The sequence below is a fragment of the Perca flavescens genome, chromosome 1 (assembly GCF_004354835.1).
Source record: "Perca flavescens isolate YP-PL-M2 chromosome 1, PFLA_1.0, whole genome shotgun sequence".
Lineage (NCBI taxonomy): Eukaryota > Metazoa > Chordata > Actinopteri > Perciformes > Percidae > Perca > Perca flavescens.
The window spans coordinates 36,525,077-36,536,666 of record NC_041331.1 but is presented as its reverse complement, the minus strand read 5'-3'; the positions used below and the strand labels follow the sequence as shown (position 1 = coordinate 36,536,666).

The following is an 11,590-nucleotide window of genomic DNA, read 5'->3' as shown; positions in this document are numbered from 1 at the left end:
GAGTTCCTGCATGACCTCACTTCTGTTGACTTTCAAAATAAATACCAAACACAACAGAGCAAGCTCGCCCCTCCCCCCATGTTTCCGTAACTGTCATCACTAACCTCACTTAAGCCCTGGACACACAGGGCCGAAAATCAGCTGTTGGACAGTCTGGCGAGGTCGGTGACTCGAGTCTGTTCGGTGTGTCCCGTGCCGTCGTCAGTCTGGGGGGCTGTCGGCGTTCATTTTGGCCGACCTGACGTGTTCAGTCGATCTATTGACAGGTGACTAGAGTCTCTCAAAATCTGACGAAAATCTTTTAAACTGACCTTTGTTGATCTGAAATGAAGACCGATTCAGCAACTGCACGGCCTATTTCTCTCTTAAAATGTTTTCAGAAACATCTTTCAGTGAACTATTTTAGTACAATATGAGATCGTATTCTGAACGAGCCGCCATGACAGTCTGGCTTTGAATTTCTGGAGAAAACAAACGCATGTGACGCGTTCGTCCAATCAGCTGCCGGTTTTCATTTCATGGGCAACAATACAGCCTGCTGCTATGGAGACGTATTACCTTTCTCAAGTCAGTGTCGCCTCAGTGTGTTCAGAGGCATTTTTTTGGAGCTCGGGGACGCAACCAGTGTTGCCACAGTTACTTTGAAAAAGTAACTTAGTTACTTTACAGATTACTTGATTTTAAAAGTAGTTTAGTTACTTTACAGATTACTTGATTTTAAAAGTAACGAAGTTAGATTACAAGTTACTTTATTAGTTACATGCAGCAGCTGCCGACAACACCCCTACAGCATCAACATAAAAATGAGTACCGGTTTACTGTGAGGCAGCTCGGCATTGCCAGTAGTAGGATCTGGTTTATTACGGCACGAAAGAGAGCGAGTCAGCCGTGTTTAAGGGCAGCATTTCCTCTACAACATAGGCCTACTGCCCGACCAACTTCTTCAACTCTCCCCCACTTACTGGTTTTGCACCGAAGTCCAGCTTTTGTTGTTTGGGTGACTTGTCGCATACGTGACTTCAGTCCCCGAGACGCAAGAAGAAAGCAAAAATCTATATTTTTACTAAGGAAAATGACAAATAGTAACGCACAGTGACTTGGATAAGTAACTTTAATCTGATTACTGGTTTGGAAATAGTAACGCTTTAGATTACTCGTTACTGAAAAAAGTGCTCTGATTAGAGTAACGCGTTTTTAGTAACGCGTTACGTGGCATCACTGGACGCGACTGATCATTTTGACTGGCTTTTCTGCTGAGGCTCGGCCATCTGGTTGGTGTGTACTGTCACTAACCCCCACCCCCTCCCACCTTGTCGGTGATTGGCTGGAATGTGGTTTGTTGTATTTTGGTGCACAGCCTGTGCCCCTAGTGTTTGTTTGACGTTTACGACTCCTGTGTTGTCTCCCGAGACCGGGTTTTTTTCATAGTGTATTTAGGGGGGCAGGCAGCTAGCGGATCAAGGAGAGATGCCTACAATTTGAGACAAAAATTAAATGATGAAATTGCGCTGAAACCATGCAGGAACTCATAGTGCACCTTTGAGGAACATTGCCAATAATAGTTGCTACTAGCATCATAATGGTCAACTGAAACCAACAATACTGAGGCTATACATCCTCATTCATCATCAAATGGCACATGATTTCAGATGTCCTGAATGTGAATATATCCTATCGCTGTGGCTAAACTGAGATGGTCATAAAGATGCTTGAACAAATACTCAGACATTTGGAGACTTTTAAATGAAGAGTGTGCTCCAGGGACATAAGTGATATCTTTTTTTTTTTCCACCTTGACAAAAAAATTGGATCTTTAACCTGTTTTTCCAATTTTCTGTTTTTATTCAGAGGATCAGAAATTTTTAAAATTACAAAATTGCATCTGGGCTCCAATTATTCAATACTGCAATGATATTCTCTCCCTCGTTCCGCCTAGCTAAGTCCCGCCCCCCACTCAAAACCATTAGTTGCAAGCACCTCTGACCCCAAAGTCAAATCAGTTTTTCATTTTGGTCCATATGCAGTTAATGACCTGCATATTCCGCAAAGTAGAGGAAGAGAATACCATTGCAGTATTGAATAATTGAAGCTCAGACGCAATTTTGTAATTTTCTCAATTTCTGATCCTGTGAATTAAAAACAGAAAATTGGAAAAACAGGTTAAAGATCCACTTTTTTTATTTGTAGAGGTGGAAAAAAATGAAAATTGGATATTTGAACCCATTTTTTCATGGGGAGCAATGCTGGCCCAGTTGTTGATCCCATTTACATTTGGCATTGTGCTGTGTTTCTGCACCTGTACCCTAACCTGCATGAAGGCACTGATGTAGCAATGGATAAGTGACAGTCACAATAACAGCATCGGTCCCTATTGAAAGGCACTCTTGATCTTTTCCCGAAACCTGACTGGATCCCCCCCACCACCTTATTTATACCTCTAACAAGGCTCAAAATAGCACCACACTTCCACGGTAGCATAATGAGGGTCCCTACATGCAAACCTTATACACAATGATCAGAACAGTTTTATTAAAACTGGACTAGCATCGGATAATGCGCGTTGCCTGCTGCACACTACTCATGCGGCAAGTAGCATAGACACACCCCGCTCGGTTGTATTGCTGGATGCCGACAAAGTATTTGCTAGGTTGGAATTTACATAATTATTGCAATGTAGCATGATAAGCCTATATTCATTTATTATAATATGCAAACCATTTTGCTGGAAGTATGCACTGATGTTGATTGCTTTTAAAAATCCTAAATAGGGTTGTTAAGAGGAGAACAAATATTTGAAAAGCCACAGGCGCTGCAAATGTAATTGGTTGTTTAAGTTTTGTATCCTGAATGGCAGCGATTTTCCTTTGGTACACGAGGATCAAAGAAGGAATGGGTTTTTGTTTTTCCCAGGTAAGACATGGTTTTGATTTGCCATTTTCAGGTAAATGTTGTGTGTGTAAAACACAGATCAAATTAATAATTATATAATAATCTCGTACAAGTTTTAACTTATATACTTAGAAAGAAATCCTGCTTTTTTGTGTGTGTGGGCATTTTAGGCATTTATTTGTGCATAGGACAGCTTAGACTTGAAACGGGAGCGAGAGTGACATGCAGCAAAGGGCCGCAGACCAGAGTTGAACCCGCAGCCGCAGCGTTGAGGAGTAAACCTCTATATATGGGCGACTGCTCTACCAGGTGAGCTAACCAGGCACCCAAAAAATCCTGCTTTATTAGAAAATTCTTCTGAGCTTCGGAGTCTGAGGTTCCATTGGTGGAAAGCAAATGTTGAAATGCAAGTTCGGCTTTAATAGCAAATATGTATCGTTTTTAACCACGTTTACACATTTCCATGCACACTGTAAATAGCATTTACAACATGAATGTCTAAACCAAATTGCATGGCAAACCATCCAATAGTTGTCAAAACATTTTACTCAAAACCGGAAAATGAAAAACTACTGGCCCAATTTTAATGAAACTATCTGGAAGGGTGTAGCAGGGTCCTGGGAAGAACCCATTCCATTTTGGATCAGAACTGAAACCATGCCATTTTCACTGTTGGAAATGTAGCGAGTTGCCTTCAGTCTCCCGTAACCCTCTGAAGTATAAGTGGGTATAGCCAATACATAGATAGATGGATGCTTTAATTAGTTTGATTATTTTATTTTAAGGTTTGAGTAAACATTTTCCATTTCTTGTTGTATATTCACATCATAAACATATTTTTTGATATTGTAACACTGATTACAACCATATCACCCAGCCAGTGTTAAAGTGGCAGGTGACTTTTCTCACAATTTGTGGATCTTGTAGCCGGTCTACTGATCACGTAGGGTGTCATAATGTTTTTCTGCCCATATTAGGCGAGCGACGTGTATGTCGTTGTCAATATTATTCTGGTCCCAGCAGTACTCGGGGGACAGCAGCCTGCTTGGTTTGTGAAGCCAAAAGTACTTGTTTAGATGACTCTCATCGTGCCACAGAGCCTCCACATCATTTAGTTTGTCCTCCATGATACCCAGAAAGCAGTGATCTGCCAAACTCTTCACATGTTCACACAGGCCTCCAAAGAGAGCAGCATGGTAGTAGTAATCTCCGTATTCCATGTAGGCTTTGGATTTGGGGTTTTTGTCATAGCTCCACATATCCTTTGGAAGTTTGTAAAAGTAGGCATGTACCAAAGCTACAGAATCCCCCAGAGCCTCTGATCCAAATCTTCCCTTAAACTCCTGATCCACGTCTAAGCAGAAGACATAATTGCAGCGGTGACGAATCTCTGATTCTATGGTATCTGATATCGTTTTCATGCGCATCATAGAGATGTCCTGCCACCTGGAGTGCTTTTCCACCTGGATAACCTTCAGGCTTCGCTGAGGACCAAGGTCGATGTGTGGTACCTTGTCTGGTTGATCCGTGAACACGTAATATGTCACTTGTAATCCCAACATGAAATGTCGTTCTGCAGAGGTAAGGAAAGTCTTCAGGTAGGCATCCAGGTACCTTAGGTAGAGAAAGAGAACAAAACATTTTCATGCTATTTATTTTTATTTGACAAATTGTTATACATGTGTTCATGTCTGCAGACCTTTTAGTCTGATCAAACATTGGAGGCATTAGGTGGTGCCCAACCTCTGTTGCCCTCATTACTTTAATACTGCAGGTCTGCTGTCATGTGTGGTACGTTTGCATTATGGTTTTCACGTAGATGTGCAGGTGTTCTAGGAAACAAAAGCTGTGTTCATTCATTCACTTACTATTCACTATAGAGTTTATTAAAAAGTGAACTATATTAGGGAACGACCAAACGAGATTTCGGACACTCACTGAAAATATTGTTGCGTTTGTGGGAGGCTAAAACTAAAGCCCGCTCCATTTTTCCTTTTCAGTTTTCATGGATGCAGCTGCTGCTTCTCTGGAAAAACATGAACGCGTTGCATTGTGGTATACGGGAGGAAAATGTACATCATATGTACACTCAAATTAGCTGTGCATTGATGCATGGGTATTTTATAGCGGACTATATAGTGAATGAGATTCACCGCAGAGAAATCAAACCCCACCACAAAATGGGGAACACACTACATAGTGCACTATTTGTGTGACAGGGAACGGTTTGAAACACAGCTATTGTCTTTGCCCGCTTTGATGTGAAAATAGGCAAAAAGAGGGATGACATTTGATCCGGAGCCATGTGAACACAACTGAACGAAGAATGAATTTAAATGTGAAAAATAACCATAGCTTCTCTTCTACCATCTAAGGAAAAATAGTGTGTCATTAGGTTGAGCCTAAATGTTATTCTCCCCTCACTCCGCACCACAGTTTGATATTCAGTTGTAACATAACGCTAAATCTTTTGGCAAAGTGCTACCAGATTCAGAGTGAAGTGCTAGTGTGAAAGTGCTGGTATTATCACAGGCAGCGTTTATGGAGAAACATACTTTCCCACAGCAAACACGGTGAGGGCCACAGATGACTGGTTTTGGATGTGCATTTGGTCATAAAGAATGGGGTCAAACATCCCCTCCCAGATGATAGGAGCTTTCCAAGATGTGCGTGTTTCAACCCCCTGTCTGGCTCTGAAATGGAAGATAAAAACATATGTTGAACAGCCATATGAGGAGGATATTTATAGATTTTCAACTGCTGCTTTCCAGATCTTCTGCCCTGTGCTTCACCGAAACCTGGTTTCAAAGCCCATCCCAGGTACACCACACCTGCTGGGCTTCCAACTCCTCAGAGCTGACAGCCTATCAAGGAAAACTAGGGCAGGTGTAGTCTCACTTTGCCAGACCTTTTCTCCACAGTGCTGCGGAGGAGGGTCTGGCTAGTCCACATAGCATTCCTGGATGCGAGAAAAATGTGCTCTGGTTTATTGGCATTTCTTTAAACCAATCACAATAGTCATGGACGGCGCTATGCACTGGTTAGAGCCAAGGTGCCGCTGCAAAACAGCCTCGGGAAGGAACTTGTTTTGGTGAAACGTGCACGTTCAAAAGTATAAACATCAGGGGTCTCCTTTATAAACGTGGCGTATGCACAAAAAAGGGCTGAAAACGTGCATACGCCACTTCCCACGCAAAGGTTTATGATTTATAAAAAACAAACTTGACGGGAGAATGTTCGGTCCTCCACGCAAACTCTGACCCATGTGTACGCACATTTGAGACAAAATAGAAATTGGCGACGCAGATGAGGTGGTGAACTGAAGTCAGACTGCAGAAAGTACATGTGGGAATAACCATTAGGCTACTCTTAATATGTTTAAGTATTAAAAAATAATGCCTCACGCACATGTCTTCACACCATATGAAGATTAAATCCAGCCGTGTTATTTGTGCTTGTACTGAGTGATAATTGTTCCATAAACACCTCCAACTCAAATCTTAAATAAAAACTCCTTCTTAATATTTAAATCAGCGCTGTCTCGTCGTCACATTGTTCGCTACGGAGCGCAGGAGGAGGAGATGGCCCGACTGCATGGAATACAGGATACCATCATATACCCTACCATTAGATAACGGCACAACACAAAAAGAACTAAATATGTCTTTAAAACTGTGCATATATCAAATGTCAAAGTCTGGAAATACAGCAGTTAAGCTCTCGTGCAATCGTTACGCTCTATGTCCTCGTTATCGGTCTAAAATGTAATACTGTTTATAACAAACCCTGCATGAAGAAAAGTGTGTTTGCCTATTACATTTCGATTTCAAAATGTATCTCGGGGTGGGGGATACCACTAGTTGTTGCTGTGATTTTAGCAAGGTGTTAACAATCACAAATTGTTGTAGACTAAACATAAATACTGCGGTGAACCCGTGCGTAATGCTGCATGATGGCACTGCTGGCTCTGCAGGAGGACAGCAATGGAAGAATCAGGAGAGAAAGACTTCTGGGACCATGATGATGACTGGCTCATATGCAGATTTAAATTCCCTAATATAGCCGTCATAGTAATATAGCTACGCTCTTGGATCTATGTACTGAATTGGGTCCAGTAGAGAGGGCAACGCGCCGGAACCATGCCATCCCGGTCCAAATACAGGTCCTCGCCATTCTGGGTGAAACCGGCTGTTTCCAGAGGGAAATGGCTAACAGCTAAGTGTTTTTTTTAAATAAATATTATATATAATCTTCATCACTAAGGCTTGTTTGGATATAATATATAGTTCTGTTAAGTCTAATTATATACGTCTGGTATATCGAAGCTGTCCCCGAGTACCGTAATGCCTGCTGATTTGGGAGATTTTATGAATAAAGGTAGTCTATAGATCCGGTTTCCATACGCTGTGCAACAACAGGCCGAAATTATAATTCAATTGGCAGCAATTCCCGGGCGTATGAGAGTTTTTTGTTTTTTTTTCCTCCGCCAGTCGTCATGATTCGGCATGTTTCGGTGTAACGAAGAAACAACTGCCAGGGTCATTAACATACTGATCAGCATTCACAAGGTGCTTCACATTGACTATTTATGGTTAAAAATGGGCGTGTACAGGGCGGGATAAGAGGCTGATCCACGTACGCACACTTGTAGTCAATCTGTGATTTATAAAGGGAACATTGCTTACAGGTGTGCGTACGCGCGGTTTTATAAATCTGACTTTTTTTCAGCGTACGCCAATTTGGGCTTTTGGGCACACGTACACTTATAGTAAGGATCCTACGCACAGTTTTATAAATGAGACCCCTGGCCACTTGTATGCTACGGAGAAAGCTCTGCATGGAGCCTCCGCAGGACCAGGGGGGGGGCAAAGCAGAGAAAAGGGAGGTAACCTTGCTTGTTATGACCTCATAACAAGCAGATTCCAAAACTGCTCATCTGAGCTTTCATTTTCTCAAAGGCAGAGCAGGATACCCAGGGCTCAGTTTACACCTATCACCATTTCTAGCCACTAGGGGACCATAGGCCGGCTGGGGGAACTCATATTAATGTTAAACAACCTCAAAGTGAAATGTTCATGCCATGGGACCTTTAAAGATAATGTACTTTCACTTACTACTTGTTGTCTGGAGTTTGTACCTTCAAGGTTGAAAGCACTTAATTGGAAGTTGCTTTGGATTAAATGCACCAGCTAAATGACATGTAATGTAATGAATACCTACCCAAGGAACAATAATCTGGATAGTCAAATACTTGGGTCCTGCCCTACAGATCTCTTACCTATAGTCAAGCGTGTCATCTAAATTGATGCTCTGTCTTATTTTGCCTTCACCGGTCACCTCACCAGTCCCCGGCAGGTTGTCCTCAGGGATGAGGCTCGCCAAATACCTAGTATAGAAAAATGACCATCATGAGCCCAGAATAAAATCATATTGAAGTGACTCTTGCCAATAAATCAAATTGGCTCATATGTGCTTTTCAAGCACAATAATGACTACTCACCGTAAATATAAGGAAGTGAAGCTGACAATGATCAACACATGAAAGCAGAGGATTCCAGCACTTATTTCCTTGAGCCCACTGAAACGGCGCAAAAGCAAAACAAACACACCTCAGTGCATTTTTATACAACATATGGTTATTTACAACATACAGCGCTTGATGTTCTACTGAGTATGCAGAGATATGGCCACACAGTATGGGCAAGGAAGACTAAAGTGGCTATTGGCTGAAGAACAAAGTGATGTCAAGTTGTGTGAGCAAATCTGATCTTTGATTTAGTTAAATTCACAGTTACTAAAAACACTCTAAACCAATAAAAAAAAAAAAAAAAAAAAAAAAAAAAAAAAAAAAAAAAACATGGGAGCAAATATCCCTAGTGGCATTATAGCGACAGATACACAGCATTTAAAACTTAAATAGGAAAAACGCTGCATGTACAGAAACAATGTACCCAGCTACTCTGGATAGCCCACAGACAGGGGTGGATTAAGGTGGCCATGGACCCCTCTAAACTAATCTTTGTGTGGGGCCCCCTCATCATTCTTTACCCGAAAAAAAATAATTTAGTGCCATGCTTGTGTGCTAGGAATATTACATGGCACACGCATACTTGCGTGCACTCACACACATTGAGATAGCCTTTACTATGAACAGCAATGCCACAGAAAAAGGCATTCACAGAGCATCTGTAAACTGGTAACAGCTTTTAGTTTTCTAAACCAACAGAAACAACATCTGCAGCAGGACAGAACACTCCGTTTTGTTTCTTTAGGTGATCTCGGTGTCGTTAGATGTTGTGCTTTTAGTTTTTGCTCTCGGTTATCAGATGTTGTTGGCCTCTTTGCATTCAATTAGCAGTGATTTGAAAGCCAAATTGGCCCCTTAAACCTCACCACATGATTTAGCTGCTGGGACAGCTGATCGGGTAGATGTGGTCTACCCAATCAACTGCTTAACGTTTTGAATAGGTCTCATCGGCCAACAGGGGCCACGTTTTTTGCTCTCAAGTAAATTTAAATAAACCACATTAGTCTGGCCAACCTGGGTCCCTGGGCTGTCCAGCAGCTTAGACCAGCCTGTGCATCAATCCACCCCTGTCCGTAGACCTAGTTTTGTACATCTTACCACAGGAAAATAAATAAATAAAATAAATATAGAAGATCAGTTCACCGGGTTTTGGTTAAACGTCGCTGCATTTTCCAGGATACAAACTCTCGCAGGAGGGGAAGGTATCTGTTGCCTGGTGAATTAAATGACACCTTGAACAAAAGGTAAACCCAATACTGCAGTGAAACCAGTTAACACTACCGCCCACCAGTTTTCTTTACCCATGGTCCCTTTTAGCCAACATGGCATTAGGACGACAGAGGGGAAATTCAAGTTGTTTGAGGTGCACACCAAAAATCACACTTGGGCTGCGATTTTATAGATTTTATGAGTAGAACACATGACCAATTAGTTTTAAAATTATACATACAAAAAAAGGAAAAAAAAAAAAAAAAATGACATGACATTCATGACAATGAATTAAAATGTGCGTTGTTTACAGGGCGAAACAAAAGTCCCTTTGGAGGTTATAGGTAAACAAACTTATTACAACAGTCTAAGGGAGCTTCAGTTTTTTTTTTCTGCCAGAGACCCTGGTTCTGATGATGACTTACCTGCGTTTTTTTTTTGTTCAGGTTTAAATGCAAAGCACGCCAGGACATTAACAGGATCAATGGCCCTTAAGAAACTTTGTTTCAAACGGCCAAAAATGACTCCACTGCAGCAGAGATCTCCCTCCACGTGTCACACTTATCACAGGTAGGGGTAAAGATGGACGACGCCTCTCTAGTGCCTCCCACTTCTGCGTGTCATTAGTAGTTCCACTTCCACTCAGCAGTCAGCCGTTCATATCACGTAACAGCGTGCGTCGCACGGATGCCGCAGTGAGCAGAGTGATGGCGGTTGTGGCAGGAGCGGGGGATTAAAATGGAACGCACCTGCCCTGGTTTTTTTTTCTTCTTTTTTTTATTGACAAAATTCGTCAAACAAAGAATCAGGGACACGTTCACCCCCGAACGTAGCAACACGTTTTTTTTTTTGCTATAGGCTACAAATATTATTTATAAAATGTATTATTAATGTAATACCCACTGCTTTTTACAAATCATCAGAAATACCCGCCTCATTTCACTGAATCTTAGAACCTGCAAGAGTTTGTGATTTTGAAAGTTTGTGATCGGTATCAATGTCGCTCGGAACTAATATTGCTACGGGTTTTATATTATCTTGCCAAAACCAAATTCCTTCCATATGTGAATGGGAATAAAGAAACCACATAAGTACAACAAAGTAAATATTTATTGACACTAGTCTACATACACATACACATTGCATGTTTCAGTAAAATATTCAGCTATCAATGAGTTTTGATTAAGAAACAAGAAATTTTTCTTAAAAGCCGAAATGTATAATTCAGTTTATTTATTTCTTTTGTGGTCAGCAACCAGAGTTTTCCTTACTGCCACCTAACGTGGATGTATTTTCTTGCACCAAATGCATAACTGCACTGCATTGTGGGTGATATCCTCACCTCTAAGCTGCATCTCTTCACCGTTATTTGATAGCTCCTCGACTCCTCGGTCCTCTGCTGAACCGGAAGTTGTTCCTCCTCGGTGAAGGCCGTCTCAAAGCTCTTATTTCTGCATCAAGCAGCAAGCATCGAGGAGAGATCATCGAGGAGCTATAGCCGAGGATACACGAGAGCAGCCTTCACGGAAGCCGTGCAGCTGAAGGAGTTGCTAACTCCGCCCATACAGCTGACAAATACATGTGACGCTTCAGAGGAAAGGACATCTCATTCCCCTCAAACACATTTGCCTGTTTCCTCTCTCCTCCGATGATTTCCTTGGAGTCGGGGATGCAATTTAAGGGCTATGGGACGTACCATTTGTTCACTTGCTCCCTCAGCCCTCTGAGGGTCGATCTCACCAAGTTCGCTTCAGTTTTTCAGACAAATGGAACAACACTGGCAATGGGGATTCCCCCAAGGTCAGATGCCGAGGGGAAGTGATTGAGGTCATGTTTCACCCGTAGACTGTAAAAAGTTTGAACTACTAATTAAACAGTACAATAGTAACGCCAAAATATGCCTGGTGAGAATTTACATGAATGGCAAAGGAATGTCAAGCCTTAATTTGCCTTACTCTGACTTAG

At 41.8% G+C, this 11,590-nt stretch overlaps 1 protein-coding gene across 1 annotated transcript; it reads right to left on the bottom strand.

Annotated features, from left to right (window-relative positions):
- Positions 1-3,650: 3,650 nt before the first annotated feature.
- LOC114554673 (N-acetyllactosaminide alpha-1,3-galactosyltransferase) lies at positions 3,651-10,064 on the bottom strand (the record flags this gene model as incomplete). The annotated part of the gene is made up of 5 exons (XM_028576680.1): positions 3,651-4,503; positions 5,445-5,582; positions 8,168-8,275; positions 8,390-8,467; positions 10,051-10,064. Coding segments are annotated over 5 exons (1,020 nt in total), but the record flags the coding sequence as incomplete, so codon positions are not given.
- Between the last annotated feature and the right edge of the window lie 1,526 nt (positions 10,065-11,590).